The sequence below is a fragment of the Calypte anna genome, chromosome Z, assembly GCF_003957555.1.
Source record: "Calypte anna isolate BGI_N300 chromosome Z, bCalAnn1_v1.p, whole genome shotgun sequence".
NCBI lineage: Eukaryota > Metazoa > Chordata > Aves > Apodiformes > Trochilidae > Calypte > Calypte anna.
In genome coordinates, this window is record NC_044274.1 from 22952267 (window position 1) to 22975767 (window position 23501).

General features: G+C 37.0%; 1 protein-coding gene across 1 annotated transcript in view; it reads left to right on the forward strand.

The window, feature by feature from the left end:
• MEGF10 (multiple EGF like domains 10) overlaps positions 1–23501 on the forward strand; it is a 95306-nt gene that overhangs the window by 35025 nt on the left and 36780 nt on the right. The window contains exons 6-9 of the mRNA XM_030467215.1: positions 13737–13983; positions 14595–14715; positions 16561–16697; positions 20165–20377. Coding sequence (XP_030323075.1) covers positions 13737–13983; positions 14595–14715; positions 16561–16697; positions 20165–20377 — 718 coding nt within the window. The remainder of the gene's footprint in view (positions 1–13736; positions 13984–14594; positions 14716–16560; positions 16698–20164; positions 20378–23501) is intronic.

Consider the following 23501-nt stretch of genomic DNA (forward strand, 5'->3'; position numbering starts at 1 on the left):
TTTCTCAAAACTTTATCCTCCTTTTTCATTCTTACAGGAACTTGCCCCTTTTTTCACTGCCTGTGTTCCCCCCTTGCATTATTAGTCACCAGCATCTGCTCAGCCTCTTTTCATTTTGCACTCACTTACTAGTCACATTTCTTCAGCTATCTTCTGCTTACCCTTTGCCACAAGAATGCATGCAGGAGATGAGCAAAGCTAGAAAGGAGTATGGAGAACACGTGGCAGGAGTCAGAGGAAGGTTGGCACCTTTTCTGCTTGTCATGGAGGTGCAGCCACATGGAACCAGTGAGTCAGTTGCTTAGTAAAGGAATGATGAAGATCAAGACTTGATACAAGAACATAATGAAATGTCAAAAATGCAAAGCAAAATAGTAACAAAATAATAGTTCTACTGCTCTTTATTCTAGACTCTTGTAGAGTCTAATTCAAGACACTTCAGGCTGCAATAACACAGTAAGTTCTAGACAGAGGGCATAAAACTCTCAGTGGCAGAGTTCGTATGTTTGTGCACTATCCCCCCCTTTTTCAGAGGTAAATGTCCATGCAGACCATGAATTGTTATGTTATCTTCCCTTTGGATGAAATAGTGTTTCTTAGAGTAATTCTTAATTGTTTTAATAATTATAATTTGTAGCCTATTCCTTATTGTGTGTAAGGTCTTTGGAAATGCAGCATTACAGCCATATATTTTGTTACAGTCAAGTTCAAAGTGGGCCACTGCTAGTGACTCTCTACTTGAACATATTTTAGTCAATAATAAAAAAAATGTTTACAAAGTAAATTCTACACACCATATGAAATTCTAATTCATAAATGAGCTTTTAATGTCTTGTAAAGATATTACACTGCTAGCTTACCTAATATGGTATTCCTATAGAAATAACAACTGGGAAAAACTTGTATCATGAGCAGTACAAAAATAACAAATAACATGACTGTATTTTTATCCTTATTTTTTTCTGCTTAACAATAATAATGGGCAATTGTTTGGGGTTGGGTTTTTTTTGTTGTTGTTTGTTTGGTTTTGGGTTTTTTGCAAGCAAGGTGCTATGGTGACTCTTCATCTGGAGCTGATCTATAGTTCATTGTTCAGCCAGCTATTTTTTCAAATTTGAGAGAGAAAGTGAACAACAACAATGAATAATTAATTTCACAAGGAAGATCTTGATTTAATTTTTTTTACATTTGTTGAACAGTCTTTGTATATACTTAGATGTGATTCTTTTAATAGACAACTCTAAAGAAACACCAAGCTTTGTGTAGGCCCAAAACTGAAAAGTTAGAAATGCATCATCACTGTAAGATTGGTCTTATTTTTCTGTGCTGAATTGTCTGAAGATATCATAAAAAATGTTGCTTTTTTTTCTGAAAGCCTTATGTATCAAGCTCTTCTGTAACTAATCACATGTATCACTAGGCAATGTAGAGTGGGGAGTGAGATTTTGAAGTCTGAAACCCATTGTGAAGGCACTTTAGATGAGACAGAAACCTCTAAGTCTGTCTTCTGAAATAATCCTCCTCTCACAGGATTTTACAGAATCCATTTACCTTACCTGTCTGGTATAATTAATTTTGAATACATGTGTTGCTCTTTTCTTCTGTTTCTTCCTCAGTTAGATGCTTTGATTGCTTGGCACAGCAGCCATGATATTTTCAAAACATCAGGTGTCTGTACACAACAGGTCAAGGCTGAAAGAACCTTTGTTCATGTATCTTTGGACAGTGCAGTCTTTAGAGAGGCTGGTGATCCTGTAATGGCTTCTGTGTGGTGTTAGAGCAAATTGGATCTGCCAGACTTTGTTACAGATTGCTACTGTAGTCCTGAGAGAAGGGGATATTTTTATGAATGTGCTACAGGGACATTTCTTTTTGGCATTTATCCCATTTCCTGTGGTCAAATTAGAAAAAGATGTTGCTTTCACCAGGCTGTCCTTCTGAGTTTCAATGCTGCTGTTTGTTGCTAGCTCTGTATTATTTCCTTATTCCTGTGTCTGAGTACTCCAGCACAGAGCAAGTTGAATAGAGGAGCAGTGGGTAGTGTTGAGAAGACACTAAGGAATAGGGGTTTGGCTCTCTGGCACTAAGTTTTATTGTTGCTTGATCTACTTAGGAGATTCTAATATTTTGCTTTTGGCTGTATTTCCTCCATCTTGATCAGTTTTAGTAACAGAAAGGTACAATGAGAGATGCTTTAAAAAAAAAAAAATAATTTTGTTGACATACCAAATTATTTACTTTAAAAAAAACAATGCAAATTGCTGGACTATATACTGTAGTAATTTCTATCATGTAAATGTTAAACCTCTGTAACTATTTAACTAAATAATGAGGAAGGAGCAATGATTACAGGCAAACCAGTATTTTTGTAGGGCAGACACTCAGGGGTTTAATGATTACTGGGTGCCAAAAAAATACTGTGACTGAAAGAGAGAGATTATTCTCAAAGTGTGAGATTGTAGGCAAACTTCCAGATTTAGCAATTTGTTCATTTTCATGGATGGAAGCATGCTGGAGGCAGCTGTTCTACCTAAGCACTAAATTTTTTGTAAAATTGCAGAACTAAACCTTTTCTTCCCAAGTACTCTCCTTTCGTATCACTCACCACACAAAGGAGTTTTATCTTTAGGTATCTGAAAATATCCTGTTGCAGCATATGTCCATCTGCCAATCCCCAGCTTGACTTTGTCTTTTCTCAGTTGTCTTTCACCAGTGTCTTTAAATTAGTTTTTAAACTATAAGCCATGGCTTCTATGTGACAGTGGCTTTCTGTGTGGTAATTGCAGACAAGTGCCTCCTGAATGCTGTAGTGTTCTCTCAAAAAAATGACAGAGTGATTGCATGAACTAAAGTCGTTCATTGTGTGGCAAAAGCTGAATCAGCAAGCTTCCTCTCCTGTCTTTGAATACCACTGTGTGCTATGGCCTAATAACCTTCCTAGGGACTAAACTTTCTGGAAGACTACTGTTTCCTTCTGTAGCAACCATTACCTCCTTTTTGTGATTATTTGACAGCTACAAAGGCTGTAATCTTTCAGTGCTGAATTCTAGCCCAACCTACACTACCTTTTTAAAAACATTACATCTCACCTGAGAGGAAGATAGGGTTGAGTGTATTTCTCTGTGAGGAAAACCTGAGTGGTGGTCTCAGAATTTAGCTGACTCAGTATTGTTTTGTGAGACATTTTCCATGTGAGACCTTTTTCTTAATTCAGGCGTTTTCTTTTTTAGCTAAAGGAAATGTGTTAGGGACTGTTTGTTTACAGTGCATTTCAATGGCAGTTGATGAAGGAGATGATGGTAACAAATGTGTAACTAGAAAGAAATACTACTTGGATTGAGAGATCACTCGTTTGCAGAATGCTTCCATTCTAGTGGAATAATAGTCACACGAACCAAGTTATTCTAATAAAGATTTATTGACTGAACACAGTAGTCTGATCAATGATGAATGAGTGGACAGAAGATGTGTTGAACTTCTCTCGTGGAGTAAGCAAATCAGCACAACCAGTGTGCTGTCAGCACCCCTTTGAAGAAGTGTTTGTGAACATCAGAAGTATAAATTCATCAGTTTTGGGCTGGGCACAAGGATAAAAATGAGAAAACAGAACACAGTGGTAAAGACAGGAATGTTTCTAGATTAATATATAAACAATTAGATTTTTTTAAGAAAGAAAGAAACAAACTCATCCTTTCCCTCCAAACCAGGTGGTCGTTTATATCAGTTTTAACTTGCATATGTCAGATTGGATTGTTACAAGTTATAAGAGCATTTTTTTGCTACAGATAGAGTATAAAGCAGTCTTCTGTAACAATTTGCTACGTGTAGGGCTGTCTGGATACCTGGAGATCATCAAACCATGTTCTACGTTTGTGTATCGATGTTTTCTGCTCATGCTCTTGCAATGGTGTTTTCTGTAACATAATATATGCACCTGATGGTCAAATTTGAATGGGTGTGCAAGACAGATACCCAAGCAGGCTAATATAGAGCCCCAGTGAGCAATCAGGACATTCTCTTTGTTTTCCTTCTCATGACTAGTAGTCCACAAATAATTCTTTCAAAATCAATAGGACACTTTCTAAATAAGCCAGAGCAGAGTCAAGAGGCAAAAATCAATATGGCACTAAATCATCTGCAAAGGCTATAGCCTTCGAGATCCCCCAGCTGGCCTGAGTAGTAAAGCAAAAAGGGAATGACCTGTTTTTGGTTTATGACAAGTATGATAGGATTGTTGGTGGAAATGTGAACAGGAATTTTTCTATTTTTATTGTATTTAAATAATATGAAATGTATTTGAATCACTGTATTTTAATTTGATTCTAATGGTGATTAACAGTGTTTCATTGGGTCTATAGTCTGAGGGCATGGGGGTAGAATGAGTGGCACTGAGGCGTAATTTGGCTCCAGCCTTTTATAAAGTGTGAGAAGAGAACTGGCTTTTTTCTTAATATGCTAAGTTGAGCACTTATAGCAGGCATCTCAGAGAATAATCTTACCTTGAAATGCACTTGCTAAGGAAACCTTTAAGGTACAGTAGCTCTGCTGCTGAAAGATATGCTTTACTGTAATGGCTGTTTGTAAAGTTCACAAATTACATGAAAATCTCACTGTTTTCTTTGTGGGACTTGGCAGACACAGAATATGGCAGAAACTGGATTCCTTGGCATAGCTTGTGTGAGACATTCACATGAGTTAGAAGCACTGCCAATTTCTCAGTGAAGCTTTTAATTTCCATTAACCCTGCAGGGGTGGATGTGTAACTGTTTTCCACAGACACACTTGCACCCCAAATGAAACAGCACTGTTAGTGTGGGCACCTATTGGCAGGTGCCTGGGAGCATCTCATGGCACAGCTTATGACTCTTGAATTGAGCTTCTTTTACTAAATTATTCCTTTCCTTTTTGTTTGTCACAAGCATAATGACTAAAAGAGCTTGCAAGATACTATAAAGGAGCTAGCTCATCCTTAAGTTTTTCAAGCCATTCAACAGGGTGTAGAAACAGGTTGTGTCTTTAGCCACAACTAGAAAGTTGTGATTTCCAAAATGGAGAAACTGCTAAATACAAAAGTGAAGTTGCAGAGAGCTACTTGCTTTTATGAGAAATTTAGAGAAATAGTTCATTCAAGTAATGCAGAACTGCCCCCTGCTTTCAGTTGGCCACATGTGCAAATATATCGTATTAGCAAAAGTGACATCAGGTCATTAACAGTCTTTAATTTAACCTTTTCTTATAAAATATGTCTTCCCCATACCCTTTTTCTGCTCTTAATTCTTGTGTAATTACTACTTCTGTAATTTCCCTAAGTGATCTCTTCTTAGTTTTGCCAATTTGGCTCCCTTATTTTCTCTTCTAACAAGGCTGAATGTATATGGGTTGGGAAATCAAGCCACCAGAAAGTTAGATTAAATACAAATAGGAAAAACAGATGGCAACTTGCTTGGTTGCCATCACCTTCATTGCTGACAGAGTCATTACAGTGTCACTGTGGTAAGTAGTGTGAAAATTCCTAGGACTAAACTGTAGCTGTGCTTTTCTGGAGTTCAGTACAACAATGTATTTGAAATGAGATTATTCTTATGTTTCATATAATTAATATCCTATAAAACATCTTGGTTTTGAAATTCTAGGGAAATTGATAGATTTCTTGGACACAGTTCCAGTGTTTGAGCAAAGTAGAAACAAAACCAGATGTTTTTGTAGAAAATGTTTTACAATGTTTTGAAGAAAACATTTTCTACAAAATTAGGATAACTTTATGCTGAGGTTTACTGAAGGAAGTAAATGAGATAAATGGTGATAGTTTTATTGATACTTAAATATTTTCTGGATCAGAGATGCTTTTCATTTCTTCTTTTCACCATTTTGTAAAGTCAGCGTATTTGTGGTATTTACCTAAGCTGTTTTCTTGAGTAATATCCATGTAATTATTTTCTTGTAGCAATGCAAGGGTATTTTTAGTATTGGTTTAATTTCAGCCTGCCTTATATACTGGCAGACTTACGTATTGCCAGTGGCTCACTAAACAGGTTTTCAAGGATGTGAAGGATAGCACATTTTTTTTCTAATTTGCAAATTAAGACATGCTTCAAGTCAATGAAGAAAAGGAAAAGGGCTAATTTATAGTCCCATGGAGACATGCAAAATCAGGATCATCAACTGTTCATTTTATACAGTACAATCAAATTCTTATATTTTTAAACTTCTGTAATATTTTAGCAGTTTTTATCTCAGTAGCAAGATAAAATGAACACCAAGAATAATCTGTGTATATTTTCTTTAGCAATTATCTCGGCTTGTGCTGTGATGTCTGAAGCACTTTAGAGGATCTTCTGAAATTTATGGCGTATGAAAGGCATATGTTTCCTGTATTTTATAGGATCTGACAAACACACTTTCATTGTTCTTGCACTTCATGGATCAAAAGGCTTTTACAAAGTGAAAAAGGAAAATCCTTAATTAAATTAAAGCTTAGCATTTTGAATAAGATCCTTTCTTATACACAAAACAAAAAGTAAGAATGAAAAATATGCCCAGGGTAAAAAGCCTATAGTGCAACAAGTTAAATCAGATAGAAACAAAAGAATCAAAAGGAAATCCATATTTAATAGAAAGTGTGTTCTGATAAAACCACTACTACACACTTCTGCATCTGCAGCGTAGGTAAAATAAGTCCTTTACTGGAAAGTATTGCTATTTTAGAAATATGAGGGATCCTGTAAGGGAAATAAGATTTATTTTCTGTTATGCATTTGCATATATTTTAATAGCATCTTGAGATGACCAGAACAGCATATAAAATATATAGGGAACAATCTCATATTTTTTATTATTATTATTATGTTATATATATTATATATATTATATTATATTATTATTATATTTACTTTGAAGTTTTGTGTTTTGTTTTTTTTTAATTTTGGATTTGTTTGTTTCTCTTTTTGGTTTTTTGTTTTTTTTTAAGGGATATTTATGCAACTTTTCACAATAGCTGGCTTTGTTTTCTGAGTTTTTTACTCATATCTGGAATTTCTGTTTGCCGTGTTTCGTATTTACTGATTTTCAATTGAGACTGACATGCAGGTTGATGACTCTGGTGGCATAATGCATCTCATTGAATTTTGAGCACACTTGAGTATTTATTGCTTTCAGAATTAGTGGGAATTTTATTTTGTTTAAATTCCAGTTGGGAGAGTAATTATCCAGTTCCTATCCTGCAGGAAAGGAATACTATCAGTATCAGATCTGTAATCAAGCAGTTCATAATAGCAGGAGTAATTTCAAGAATACTCTGTAAACTTTTCAATAAGGATTATGTGGTTTTAGATCAGTGACAACATTTGCTTTTTTTTTCTTGAGAGGTCACTGAATGTTGTTCCAAACACAAATTTAGAAATTAATGTCACTGAGTGTAGCATCTGCATGCCTATGACTTTCTGTGTCCTCATATATCATTGTATTCAAGTTTAGTGTTACATAGACTGAAGCTACGTTATACCATAATGTAATGTGTGACATATTGACTTTTGTCGTGTTGTGCAAAATACCTTCTTTCATATCAAAAAGAACATCAATCCTGTTTTCTGACAAAATTTTAATCTGGAGTGTTGTATACACCATATCTTTTCAAGCCTTCATGCTGTTATGGCACTCTCTTTGGGAAAAACAATAAAAGCATTTTCAGGTATTCAAAATACAAGACTAACATATGAATTGGAATTAAATTTCCCTTCTGTTAACCCTTGAAAGTTAGATGGGCATCCATTGATGATGGAAAGGGAAGACTTGTCCCGGGTGTGTTTCCTTGATGAGGTCATGAGAAAAAGAATTGAGACAAGTGGCGCCTCTTATCTGTGAATTTAAATGCCACTTTCATAAATGCTACTGTGTTTTGTTGTGAAGTTCTGCTGAGATTGTTCCAATTCTTACTGCCAGTTAGATAGGTGAAGTATTGGTTCTGCTAATGTATATTGTTATTTCCAGAACAATGGGAAGAATTAGTCTTCCACATGCTGAACTATGGACGACGTTAGGGCAATTTGTGTGGACTACTCCTCCGAGTAAATAAAAAAAATCTAAATATTGGCTTATTTTTCTTTCTCTGGCTATGCCTGGATATTTGTGTTTGTTATTCCCTGATAATGCAAGTAACTTATGAGCCCTCCTAGAAATGTTACTGTTTTCTTATTGATAGTTTCTGCTCCAAAAGACCAGGATAGTTTTTGAATGGCCTGCTATAGTTGATCTACTTTTATTTGTAGATGATGGTCATTCTTGATCCTTAGTGATGTACCTCATGGCTCTCCCTGATGGGTTTTGTGGACTCCTCCTGCAACTAAAAATACACAACAGAACGTTGCCTCTGTCTCAGAGACTCTGACTGAAGAATAAAGGAGATAATTAAAGCCCAAAGCACTCAGGAAATGAGGAGGAAAGCAGACACTGATAAATGACTGGACTGTGGCAGTTACTGGTTTTGACACAGCGACTGCAACAACTTTTAGTGGACTTCTCAGGAAGGAGGAGTCAGGGACATGGAGGAACAAACACACCATGGAAGTGTTATGGCTTGAGGTATGGAGACCTGTGCAAGTGGTACAGGCAAGTTAGAGAGAAATAGAGAAGACAATAGTCTGAAAATGCAACTAAGGGACTAATGTCATGAGTGATTTAAATGTAGGAGTCCATGTTTGGATACTGAATGAGAAATGATAGTTAATGGCTGGACTATAAAGTACTGTGGAAGTAAGGACAAGGCTGTAGAGGTCTGAGAGTCAAGGGACGGGTGTAAAGGAAGGCACAAATATTTAGATTTTTCCTTGATGTGACAGCCTAGAAAGGAGGAAGAATGTCAGTCAAAGAAGATGCTGAAGTTACGGGCAACTTCAATTTGATTTATAGACTGTAGCAAGAAAATCACCTTTCACTTACTGAACGCTGTGGCTCCTTGAACCTATCTGAAGAAATGGTGGTGTTTTGAGGAGACAGAGAGATAGGAATTCTGCGTATTTGCCACAGTTTGCTTATTTTAAATCTGTACTTCACAATATTACATTATAAGTGAGGGAGTGTTAACTCTGTTTCTGATCTTTGTGTCAGTGAATTTTGTGTTCAGTTGTTTTACAATAATAAAAATACACAAAATTAATTCTGTGGTAAGAATCTTTTTTGTTTTGGTGACAATGGTGTGTGTTTCCAGAAGGAAACAGCAAATATGTGTAAACAGAAAGATGTGTAACCCAAAATGAAATCTCATTCTGTTGTTTTGGTGCTACATAAGACAGCTAAGAAAAAATGCTAGCAAGAACAGTAAATCTTACTTTTGATTTGATTCTCACCTTCTCAATAACAAAAAAGAAAGCCAAAAGGATAAGAGTTTCAAAAAAGCATAAGAATAAACATTGTCTGGGTTAAATATCATGTCATAAATGCAGCTATAGCACACTTGAAAAAATTTGAACCTAGAGTTTCACAGGAGATTTTACTTCTGAAATTATCTTTGACTTTATTTGATAGCCTTATTTTTTTCTCATTATAGGTCATTCTTTAGAAAAGTACAGAACAGGATGTGATAAGGGTATGTCAAGAATAAATGAAAATACCCCCAAACCAAAGCAACAATCAAAAAACCCTCCTTAAAAACGTGTGACCAGATTTAGTTTAATCATCTTTATTTATAAGGAACACTAGAGGAGTTACCAAATTCTTCACACCTGCTTCATATTGATTATGGAAATTCTTACCTTGTGCTTTAAAATATGAGTGCTTTCTCCATCCCATTTCGCAAATCACCAGCCACTCACAGAAGCTAAAAAACACATCTAGCCCAGCATAATAGCAATGCGCATTAAAATTCTTATACTAGAAAATAAGGAACTTCAAATCTTTGAAGATGCTACAAAGGCCCCAAAATTATAGCAATTTTCATCACAGATACTATTTTCTTCTTGGAGGTATTTTGACCTTTGAATCCTTGATCTTCTCCTCTATTCCTAAAGTCGTTCTTTGGCACTCGGTTTCAGAGAGCACTTCTTTGTTGTGGTAGATTTGTATTATCTTAAGGTTTCATGCCTCACTTACTCATTTTAAATGAGGATTTATATAAGGCCATAGCCTATTCTGCAAGGCAAACATTTTTTTCTTGGGAAAAACGTTATCTGTCCTGTATTTGTAGCATTGTGTGCTGTGCACAGCACTTGCTGTGGTGACAAAAAAAAAAGATATTCCCAGATGAACAGAATGTATACAAAGAAAAATGACAAGAAGTGGCATTAACACCACAGTGTTTGTTAAACACTGATATTTTTATTTTTCCTTTATGCCCCTACAGCATAAGGAGAAGGCAGAAAATACCTCTTGAGTCTACTGTGAAAGCTTACAGGGAGCAGTACAACTTTTAAAAAGAAAAAACTTTTTTTCTGTTTAAAACAGAAAAACCTGATAGTGAATGCAAGATACATGAAAAGGGAAAGCAGAACGACTTGCACGAAGAATGTGCACTGCATGAAACAGCTGCATTAAGCCCATTCTGTATGATCAATACAGAAAATTAACCACAGTTTACTGATTTTGCATTACTGAGTTTTGCACTTCTTCAAGATTCATTTTGTTTTTAGGAATTATTGAGGCTGAGATGCATCAGCCTTGTGTTGAAACCATTTTGAAGATGGTGCTTTTGTCTCCATACTTTGCTTCACTTTTGCATACACCCTGTGTGGAGACAGATGACTTATGGCTCTGAATGTGTTGAGAAGTCAGAAGCTGATGCTTTTGAGTGTGAGTGCATGTAACCTTTACGTAGGCATGTGTGCCTGTGACCTTGGTGCAGTCAGGACACTTAGAGAAGCTTTTCTGATTGAACTCCAGCTGACAGTGTGTAACCTGACAATACTAATTAACTCAAAGACTACGCCAGTCCACCAGATCAGCAGCTGTGCAACCTTCAGCCTGGCATTCTTAGTATCTGAATACTAGGAAGCAGCAGAAATAGTCTGGTGTAGTAGTAGGTAAATTAAACTAATTAAAAATAAACCAAACTCACCACAGCAAATGTTTCCATCCTTAACCCTTATCTTTTTTGATAGTAAACTGGGCATTAGTTTCTGGCAAATCATCTTAATTTCCTGTGGGAAAGATTTTTGATTATCAGTCAGGAAACACAGAGGTAAAGATGTGATATATCAATACCATTCAAAATTATTATTTATTTCCATTGCTTCTGCAAATTTCTCCACAGTTTCTCAAAAACTCAGAGAAGGATGCTGGGTGTTGACAGACCTTGCATAAAGGAATATTGTGCAGTTGTCTTGTGGTGGGGCCACCATTATCATTCTGTAATACTTTACCATTGTGCTGTAGTGAAAGATTGTATAGTCAGTATTCATTACCCACCTGGCCATTGTCAGGGCAATGGTTGTGAGACTGGAAATTTTATTTGCAGCCTTATGATGCCTTTTATTTTAATACTTTTTTGTAAACTTAATAAGAAGATCATGCCAAGAGACTAATAAATTATTATGTGCCATGCGGTACCTGATCTTTCAGTGAAGCAGTCAAGGAAGGCTCAAGTTCACCGATGCAGCATGTGCATGTTCACCTTGGATGTCAGTAAATCTCCAAGAGACAGTGGGGTTCATCCTAGGGACGTGGACTGTGAATGAGCATGTAAAAAGAGCAGAGTGAATACAAGGCCTCTGCTGCTTTGCGAGTGAAGCAGTTTATAGCAAGACAGTCTTGGTTGGTGCCTTGGTGTTGGATGCAATGGCAGACACATGGTAGTAGAGGTTTCTGGTATGTGAGGTTTTGAAACTCAATACACTAGATCTTCCAGAAACTATGTGAATGTGGTAGTGCTGCACCAAATATACCTTTTCCAGCTACTGGCAAAAGAACACAGGACTGTGCTATCAACCAAGAAACAGTATTCTCTTCTCTGCCATGTCTTTAAATCTAGGGCATGTTCAGGCCACATTCATCCCTGACTATGGAGTGCAATGGAATAGACATGGCCTGGTGGTCAGTCTGAATTCCTCTATTTATCAGACATGGCAGGAGAAGTTTTAAAATTTTTAAAATTTACTATAATTCCCTATTAATCAGACATGATGAATGGTAGAAATTGAAGCTGTTTTTTATTATGGGGGAGTAGGAGCATGAGTAGGAGTAGGAGTGTCTGATCAGAACATGCAACTGTCTCAGATGCATCACCACTCATACATATATTTAGGTATATCCCAAAATATCTAGTTTTATGACAACAATCAGAGGACTAATTATGAATGAAGACTCCTCTTTCTGTTCCATGCAAACATATGCATGTGAATTACCATGGGGAGAGGCAACTTGGGAGGTACTGTGTACTGTAGACACCAGAGTGTTATAGTACAGTCCAGAACAAAACCCACACATTTTCATAGAGAAGGGTCCATAATAAGATAGGCAGTTGCTCTGTTGGTTTGACAGTATAGCTGGGTGTTTACAATACACAAAATACTTTCTATTGCTCTGTATTTTATTGTCAGTAGGCACTCACAATGTCTCTATTATGGATGCATGTTCTAGTGACCTGTCTTGGAAGAAAAAAATCTTAAGGAGCAGATCTTTAAAAGACTCTAATCCCTTTTTATTTGTGTAGCCTCGGTGAACAGCTCCTGTACATGAATAATTTGTACCCTGAGGAGGATTCTTGAATTACTTTGTATTAGTCTAGGAAAGTGGGCCTGTTCTCTCCCTGGCTTTTTTGCCCTGGGAGAAGACTAGGAGAACAATAGTTGTCAGTCTCCAAGAGAAGAGCCCAGGCTTCCAGTCACTGCAAGGAAAGCTTTCATCTTGTACTGCTGTTATCAACAGAACATAAAAATAAAGTCAGATCACTTGACCGTATGATTCACACATTCATGTTGAACTCTAGGTGACCTTAATCTTCTGTCTTTTTACAGAACTGCCATGCTTCTAACTTAAAATTTCTTCCTTAATATTAAGGCTTTTATTTTGATTTGATCATTTGATTTGATATTTTTATTTTGACCTGAGTGGTTTGCTTCTAAGGTTTTAATGGGCTGTACTGGTACAGTCAAGAAAAGATGCATTTGCATGATTGTGAAGACACATTGGATAACCAAATTTGTAACATCTAGATGAACTTTAACCACATAATTGTTAATTAATATTGCTTGTTGATACACTTCCTGTGTTTTCTTTTGCCCTACAAGTATATTCTGAGATTAAAAAGGAAATACTTGCAATTTGGAAATGAGTAGGACCTTCTGGATATGAAAACAAATCATAATCTTGTATTGAGAAAGCTTTGCAACTTCTTTCTGGAATTCAAACTATTTATGGATTAATGCTATATTTTTAAAATTCTTTAAGTTAGCAAGACTACTCTGAGTAAATTGAAGCTCACTGCAACCACATCTGTTATTTAATGGTGGAAAGTCGTACTGAAAGCGTTTTACGAGGCAGAGGCTAGAACTTGCCTCTAAACAAGCTTCACAGCTTCACATTTTGAAGTGTTTGCCTTTATGCATGAGAAATTAATTTGAGTGCATAAATTAAGTTCTGTGTGCCTGCCTGCCAAGATCCTTCAGGACCAAGCAGAACTGAGGATGTGATGTACCACATAACTATTTGCGTGGGGTTTTTTTTTCATAGTTGACTCACTCTATCTTCAGTGCTGTAACTGCCCAGAGTTATTTTAAAATCGCTGTAAATTTTTCCTTCTACCCTTTTAGCATGTGACAGTGACCACTGGGGACCTCACTGCAGCAGCCGTTGCCAGTGCAAAAACGGAGCCTTGTGCAACCCCATCACTGGAGCCTGCCACTGTGCATCAGGCTTCAAAGGCTGGCGCTGTGAGGAACGCTGCAATCAAGGGACATATGGAAATGATTGCCACCAAAAATGCCAGTGCCAAAACGGAGCCACCTGTGACCATGTGACTGGAGAGTGCAGGTGTCCTCCTGGATACACCGGTGCCTTGTAAGCAGCAAGTATATTATTTATGAGGCAGAGACGTAAGTTTTATATATTGCTAACGGGCTGATTAAGTTTAGGTTAACTTTCAACACTGTGCCGTTGGTCTGGCTACTGTATAATGCAGAGAAGCAGGGATGGTGGCTCAGGATCAGCTGGGCAAACCATGTTGCTAGACTTTAAGATGTCTACCTGACAGAAATTCCTCTTGATCTGAACTGCTAAGGAAAGTCCACAAAATGTAGCAGCAGGAGCTTCTTTCGGACCACCTTAAAAGTAGTTTGGCTACAAGTTTGAAAATCACATTGAAATGTGGAGTTATTTGGTTTTGTCATTCCAGAACAGACTTTGAGTTTTGTCATGGATGAGCAGCAATCAGTGTAGAGATAAATATTTTTAAGAAGCAATAATGCCTTGATTGCCAGGTCTTTTTCTTTAGATTCGTTGCACGGGTGCTCTACAATTATTCAGTGTGTTTCCCTTTGTGTTGGACTGCTTTCTGTTTCATACTTTTGGCCATAAAGGTTAACAACTGTGTTAAAAAGAAAGAGGAGGCTGGGAAATAGGGTATGTGCAGAAGTAACTCTTGTCTCTGTTGTACACCACCACCTCCCCAGCTGTGAGGACCTCTGTCCCCCTGGCAAGCATGGGCCACAGTGCGAGGAGAGGTGCCCGTGCCAGAATGGAGGGGTCTGTCACCACGTCACCGGGGAGTGTGCCTGCCCGCCAGGATGGATGGTAAAAATGCTTTCTGAAATTTCCAAAGTTAAATTTAATTTCTGAAATTAAAATGTCCATTATTTTGTAAATTTTGAGCAGCATCAGAAAAGGGTGGCAAAGGACAATAGCAAATGCAGTCTGTCTGTAGCCAGGAGTAATGAGAAATGTATTTTAGCATAAAGGGCTGGAATAAAATACTTGCAAAACCACCAATTACTGGAAAACCTTTGGTGCTGCTGTTTTTTACCATATCAGGTTCTGGGAAGCAGAAGATGTAAGTTGTACTGTGATGAAGCTATATCCTTTAGAACTTTCCTGGAAGTAATTAATTTCTGGATAAAAACAGATATTATGGGGAGGTGACACCATTCTGTGTTTTAGCAGTGGGTTTTCTGCCTGTTTTCATATGTATAGCATGGCATAATCTCCAGACCTTTAGATACTCTGCTAAAGGCACTGACATCAGAACTGGGACACTTAGGACTTTATAAATTTTTGTCAGTGGGCAGAGAAAGAAGAATTGACCTTGGAGTTGCAAGTAGCCTCCTCTACTACCAGACTGCCAACTCTGAGCTGACAAAATATTAAGTTGGAAGGTGATCAAAAGGCAGGAAAGTGATCAAAGCCCGAATAATTTATTTAAATAAATTTGTAGATAATGCTTATCATTAGTATTTAATAATAATGTTTTCTGTTTAAATGTCCATTTTGGGTAAAAATCCACATTTACTGAACTTCTATTTATTTCATGATAATTGTGGTATTATATTGAGCTAACTTGTGGCAGAGGTCTGCTTTTCACCAACTAGAGAACATAGATAGAAATTATCAACTCAGTGTGCTTGAGTAGCAGCACTCACCTGACTGCCTAACTTGTATTACAGCCTTTTTTTATTTTGTATTCCACCTAGGGTAGAAGAACAAACTTTTTGGTCATAAGACAAAAATGTCCGCATAAATTCTTGACTCCCTTTATCTGCTTGAATTGAGATAGCATGTGAAGTAGTGATGTGAAATTTATATTACTATAAGAATTAACGAATAAATTACTGCAATTAAATTATTTAGCCCTTGGACTGATTTTCCATTCCAAGTAGTTATTTAAGCTCTTTGTTACTGTTAGAGTTTTCAGTTCTATGAAACAAAGTTTTGTTGATATAGCCTTTTTTTGCTTCTCAGGTAAAGAAAGTTTAAAGTAGACAGGTATAAATTCTGCAGTGTCTTACATTAGCTGAAATACCTGCAAGTCTTTTTCCTGATGAAATGTGTGTAAATATATTTTTCTTGAAATGGCTTCTTTAAGGTCTTGAGATTTGATGCTTCCCCCACTACAGAGGTGTGATTAATTCCAGGAATCTAAACAGCAGTGCAATTGCTGTTGAAGGGAGGCAAACATCCGACCTAAGTTTTAATATATGCTGCTTTCAATGAAATTTAAAAAAGCTTTTCCTTTCATCAGAAAAAAAAAAAACTTATCATAAAGTAATTACTGATTTCTACACCACTATTAAATAAAGGGCATTTACAGATGTCTTGATACATACTCCTGATAAGTATATTGGAAAGAGCTTGACATCAATTAGTCTGAAATGTCTACCTGTTTTCACTGTTGCTTAGAGATAGTTTTTTCATTAGCTTTGGCTTCCAAAACAGGAATACTAGAAGATTATTCCTTTAGTGCTGAAACATACCCTGTGTTTAAAGCTGGAGAAGACTGTTATTTCCAAGATCAGCACTAGACAAGTAATACAAGATCTCCTTGATCTTCCTTCATTACAGACCTTTTTTCTTTGTCTGTTCAACATGTAATACCAAATCTAACTTTAAAAAAAAAATTATTTATTTTTTTTTATACACACACAGGGCATGGTCTGTGGTCAGCCTTGTCCTGAGGGTCATTATGGGAGAAACTGTTCCCAGGAGTGCCAGTGCCACAACGGAGGGACCTGTGACTCAGCCATAGGGCAATGCCACTGCAGCCCGGGTTACACAGGGGAACGGTAAGGAAACCTCACTTTTGCCTGCTTGCTGACCCTGCAAGGGGGCTGGTATGGCAGAGAAAATTCAGAAGCTGGTAGAAAGCAGAATGAAAATATCAGTGATATGCTGATAAAGGGTTTTATGAAAGATCACTTTTGCTATGCCTCTTAGCTTATGCTGAGTCACAAGATTGGAAGTGCCTGTGTGATTATCCTTCTATCAGGAACTGTCTGGTTTCAGGGTTTTCCTGCTGTGGCCTGCGTGCTGGCAGCGTCTTGTGGGTCTTTGGTTGAGTGGGTCACAGGGTGACGCAGTTTGGGCTATGGTGAAGGGGTGAGGAGGAAGGCTCTTGGTGTTGTGTGGATAGTGAACAGTAATAATAACAAAGGAGGTACATTCTGTTCCTTTTCAAACTGAGCAAGCTGGAGAATTGTCTTCTAAAGCATTCAGCTCAGATGAAGAAGTGGAGCTTCTTTGCTTTCTAACTTGACTGTTAAAAATCATCTTTGGTAGGTTGGGAAGATAATATAGCGACATCATTTTTTAAAGCAATGGAAAGTGATGAAAGAAGTAGTTTTCTGCATGTTTTAAACAGCACAAAACTCATTTGCTGAAGTCAGCAGCAGCTTAATCACTGGGGTCAGTCCAGGGGATCTCTGCCAATAATAGTAGGTATTATAACCATATGCACTTCCCACGCAAGTATTCACAGGACATGGGGAGAGGCTGTGCCAGACATAAGGGGAAAAAAAAACAAACCTCATGAAGATGAGAAACAGTTAGTTAAGAGTCACTTGGATGCCAAAATTTAATTTGCATCTGTGAAGAAACATCGCAGAAGGTAGTAGAGCATTTAAAGAGACAAACAAGTTTGCAGGGAAATCAAAGGAATATCCATATTAGTGTCTGTGGACTTCACTACACTGGGCTTTCTAAAAGCAATCAGTATTTTTGTCTTGGAATTTAAATCTGACTGATCTGAAGTGCTTGCAGCATTGTGATAACTTTTGAAAATATGTGCTACCTCTTTTTCTGCAAAACAGGCTCTATTTTCTATTCTTTTGTTTTACAAGATACTTCAGGGCAAGAATGGGTATGAACAAGGGTATATATAGGCCTGGTTCTTCATGTCAATGGACTTGGCAAGCCAGGGAAGCATTACAAAAAATGGATGGGCATTGACTAATGTAGCAGATACATAGTAGCAGCCAAAAGGGCTGCTTTTAGACTCAGCTATTCTCCACCTCTGTATGTAACTTCAACAATATTCATCAGATTCCAGGCTGATGGTGACTCCTGGAACTTGGTGATGGAGCAGGACAAAGTAGGACTCCTAGACCATGCAGTAGTTTCTAGGTGATCTGAGTTAGCATAAGGGAATCTTGTTTAAACTACCATTTAAAGTGTTCCACCTAATAGTTTTGGATTGGTAAGTGTCCTCACCGTGAAGTGGAAAAGGGTCTTTACAAAGATAATGAAGATGTAATTAAAAAAGAAAAACAAGAAGGTTAAATTTTGTGTAATTTACATGGGATTCCAAATTATCATTTGGAGAAAAATTGATTCTCAGCTTTATTTGTGTAATTTAGGAAAAATTTAAACAGGTTTATTAGCTCTGTTATTATGCTACATCTCTGAAGGAAAGGGGACTTCATGGCTGACTTCAGGGCAGAGTTACAAATACTGTGAAACTTCTGGATAACAGTAAGGCAAATACTGCAGATGCACAAAGAGAATATATATCCCATTTTACTTCTGTTGGAGGTCTCTGCTAATCTCTGCTAAATTCAGTTACATTTTGCAGTAATCACATGTATGTATCACATGTCTTTGAAATTGTCCTGTAATAAACCAGTAGCCATGCCACAAAAAACCCACAAAAACCCCAAACAACCCCAAACAACAACAAAAAAAGAAAAACAAGTATATAAGAAAAAAGAAAAAATTAAGGAAATTCTTAAATTCTTTGATAGGACTGGAGAAATGAACAGGCTATAAGATGACAAAACCATTAATAATGTGCTGTATTATCAAGCAACATTTTTGTACAACCTGTAACTTGGGAAAACTCACAGGTAGCCAAGTTACAGAAGATGTTACATGCCTAATATAACCTGTTGAGTTCACAGCACACATCAGGATGATAATGGCAGTGTCTTCTCACCTTACAGCTTTGGGATTTAGCTGTTTTGTCTTTTTGTCTATGTCAACATAATGCAGAGTAAATAGTATGCTCATATTAAAAAATATGGGGTTTTTTTTCTGACACATAAGCTTTGTCATCCTTGGCTTTGAGGGGTGAGCCTGTGCAGCTGAGAGGTCTGCTTTCATAACATAATGAAGTATTTTAAGTGCACTTGGTAATGGAGTGTTCAGTAATGCTGTAGTAGTACTGACATTCTGAATTTTAATAATTCACTTATTAAACACAAAGAAGTTAAATCTGAAACCATCAAACTCATATTGTATTTCTTAAATATATTGCCAAATGAAATTACTATCCAAAACCTCAATAGTAAATCCGTTGCAAGTTTTAGAAGCAGGACACTTAAAATTGTCTGTTTAGTCAGGCTGGACAGGTAAATATACAGCCTGATCTTCAGGTTAAATAATGTCTTTCATATGTGGAACCTAAAAAAAGTAAGACTATTAACTGAAGTAGCTGTCTTCTAAAAGCTCCAAATGAAAATTGAAAAGTTTGGGGAAGAAGTGTCTTTATTAGGAAATATTTTCTTTAAGGAGCCCCAGATCATAGCTACTCTCCCCACTCTTGGTTGTTAAACTCAAATCTTTACTAATTTTCACTTTCAACTATGAGAAAACTCAGATGAAAAGAAGGGGATTGAGTTCCTGAAGATTTTTCCATGTCAACCAATGAATTTTACCAGGGCAGAGTCAACAGCAACAAAAATAAGGTTTTAGAATGAAATTCTGAAAAGAAAGGTTCAGGAAACCTCGTGTTTTGGAAAAACAATTAGAAAATCAGAGACTGTTGAGTGTGATTGCCTAGGAACTTTCTGTCCTGAGTATCTGCAGGGGAGCGGGTCTATGCTGGCTGTTCACAATATTGCTAAGGGGAGAAGATAATTCACTTAAAAAACTTACAGATGCATGATTGATTTTAAACAGAATGCTTGAAAATTTATTCCTTCGTACTTCAGGTCTGATTTAAGAGGGTTTGGTTTTGTTTTGATTCCTGAATATGAAGTGCAGTGGTCTGCATATGCACATTGTCTCCTTTGTTGGAGAGAAGGGCTGTTTTCCAAAGGAATTTGCAGAGCTAGTATTTTAATCCTGTTTAGCTGAGCAGCAAAAGAAACCAGAGACAAGCGCTATTAAATGGGAGGTTCTATAAATTCCTACTCTTCTTATGAGTCATTTTAGACCAGCGTAAGAGATGCCTTATAAACTGCACTTCCCTTCAGTCTCCGAAAGTTGTAGTTTATGGGAAATGAAATTACTTTTTCTTTATTTGTTTTTCTCACAGATGCCAGGATGAGTGTCCAGTGGGGACTTATGGAGTGCAGTGTGCTGAGACCTGCAAGTGTATGAATGGTGGGAAATGTTACCATATTAGTGGTGCCTGTGTCTGTGAGCTGGGATTCACCGGAGAGCACTGTGATATAAGGCTTTGCCCTGAGGGAATTTATGGTCTCAAGTGTGATAAAAAGTGTCCCTGTCACATGCCGAATACCTGGAGGTAGGCTTTGCAACCCTCTAGCCTGTTTTCTTTTTCTATAGAGAACATAAAAATAAGAATATAATCTGAAAATAAATATCTGCTCATTTTTCTAGTACTTTCATGCAAACTGAACATATAATGTTAAGAGTATTTGGTATTGTTTAACTGTATCAAGAAAATATCAACCCAGAAAACCTTCTGAATTTTAGTGCTTATAATTATATTTGATCTTAATACTCACCACTGAATTTGGTCTCTGACCCATGAAATAAAAGTAAAGACAAAGTGTGACCTTAGTCTGTATTTATCACATGAATAAATCAATATATTGTTCACTGTATAAAGTCAGTATACATCATACATCACTCACATATTCTGGTATACTGCAGATGAGAAAAAACTGAATTGAAATGAATGGATGTCTAGTCTTACGAGCTAGGAATGGGAAAAGAATGCATTTTCTCTAAACATATAAAAGAATTGCTGTAGGTGACTGTTTTAATACAAAATTCCCAAGGCCTTACTGATAGCAAATGCAGGTTTCAGAAATACATTTTTTTTTGTCATATTATTCTAGAAAGAAGGTGAAATCTGATCTCTGGAAATTGAATGAAAATAGTTTTCCAGCTGGCTTACCTTTTACTGTCTTTCCTTGTTCAGGTGGTAATGAGACCTGAGTTTTATGTGTCATTGAGGATTTTGCAGTATTGCACCACATTGTTATAAAAAATCTGAAAACTAGCTATTTGGAGACAAATTTTCAAATTCCATTGAGGGAGGAATGTCAGATGTCATTCAAGGCAAGCCAAAGTATTTATGGAACATTTCTGGATAGCTTTCTTTTGTTACAAAACATAGTTCCTCTTATAAAATACTTTGGTCATTGTGCATTCACTTACACATTCACTTACACCTGATAGTATCACAAATCACAATGCCTTAGATCAGATTTGTGAATATATTCTAAATTTTTGCTGTTGAAAATAGCTGTGAAAGAAATCTGCAGAAACTATTGGCTGTCATATAGAATGCTGCTGTGTGTTTTATCTAAGATGCACTAGTTTTTCATGTACATAAACCAAAAGCCATTAGTCAGAATTTAGCAGTGATGTTAAAGCATTCAAGCATATAGATCTGAATACCTATTCTTTTAGGCCTCTTTGAAAAATTACTTTGTGGATCATCTGAATTGTTCAAACATAACTTTTGTTGATAAACCATAGGACAGAAAACTGAACTGCTTTCTCCTTCCATATTCTTTAAAATTCATGTGCTTGCACTTCTGTTTATCCCATTTACTCGAAATATCTTTTGAAAAAATACAGATTTTATGACATAAGATTAAGTAATTCATTCTTTGTGCAGTGCATCCAAGAATAAATGGCACCATAATGCTGACCTATCTGGCTCTCAGATTATGCTAGTAGACCAAATACTATTGTATTACGAATTATGGTTTACTGCTTTCCTGAAAATTTGTCTGCAGACAGTAGTTAACGGCCTTCTTTGACAGGGGTGCACTACACTGCATACTATTTCTGATATTACAGGGATTACTTCTGATTCACGTTCAACACAGCTGTTCCTTCATTTATATTGCTGGAAGACAGCTTGTGGTCAAATTTGATCACAAATGTTCACATGTAAACAGCAGCATATGGCTGGTCTTTTTTTGAACATTTTCCCCATCAGAAAGCATTCAACAGCCCTGTAGGTGTGGGAGCATATTTGCAAGGGCATGATGATCTCTGAGGAAAACAAAGGTTTTCATAACTTCACAAGTGTGTATTTCATATATAGGTTCCTTCTCCCTGATCAAGAAGTGATTAGACCAACAGATAACAGAAATGGCATAGACAAAGCTCCCATCAGACACTTCATGCTATATTTTGAGAAGCCAGTTGTGTCTGGTTCTCTCACTTCATATCAGTCAGCCTCACTCCTTACTTGCCTACCACAGGTACTATTTGGGCTGGCTGTAGATGCCGAATCTTCTTCATGTCACTAAACAACTCAGAAGCAATCTAACAACCTGTAATCCCAGGGGATTAAAAAGAAGGTTCAATTCCTCTTCAAATACACTTTGTGTTTCTGTATTGGTCTGTATCCTAACAGCATACTGTTAATACTCCTAAGGGCCTGGATATCATAAAAACATTTTTTCATCTGGGTATGATCACTTGTTCAGATATCCTCAAAGGGATTTTGGGTAGGCTAAGCTATATGGATGTCACTGCTGTGTTTCTTGTTGGCAGCTGCTGGGGATGAAAGGCAAGCCCATCCCTGTTCCTAGTTGTATCAGCAGTCTTTATTAAATGCTTCATAGAGAGCTGAAGCATTTGAGAGATTTTATTTTTGTGGGGCGTAGAGGACAGCGGCAGGTAACAACCGATTTGTGTCAAGTGTTTTTTCACAAGTGATGCTTCTCTATTGCATCTTTTGATATATATGAAAGGATTTGAGCTACAGGGCAAATCAGAGGTAGACCTCTGTTCTTCATGACTAGGTGACACAATTGAATTTTCCCTTTTTACTTGATAGTCAAGAAAAAACTTGAGTGAGCACTAGCTAGCTGAGACTAAGACCCCTTAAGCCACTTCCACAGTGTGGTATCATAGCAGTGCTGGGAGCTGGTGTAAGCAGACCCATATGTCCCTGCGATATCCATCCACAGCTTGTGAGGCTTACAGAAACTTGCCATTCTGAAAGTTTGCAGGAATGCACAAAAAAGACCTTAGTCTGCCTTCATCAACGTAATTTTTGTTCAGGAGAATTCTAGCTTAAATCACTTTTAGACTGGGTTTCGTTACACCTGTTAATCACTCAAAGAATGTAAAAATGGCAGACTGTAGCTGTGTATTTATCAAGGTTTACAAAAAATGTTTTTCCTACCTGTGTTACAACATATGCACTGGCTGCAGGCTGATCTCAAAGCTAAATTTGAGATGTCCCTGTCTGTTTTTTTCTGGTAAGCTCTTTCTGATCATTTTTGTCTACTGCTTCACACCCTTGGTAAGATCAGCTGGGATCCTTCGTATCACCAACTATTTTGGTAAAGTTCAGGCTGGAATTAGGGTTTATGAAGGACATGAGCTTTAGTGGTGTCTCTTTTGTTTCATTTGTGCTTATTTCATTAATCTTG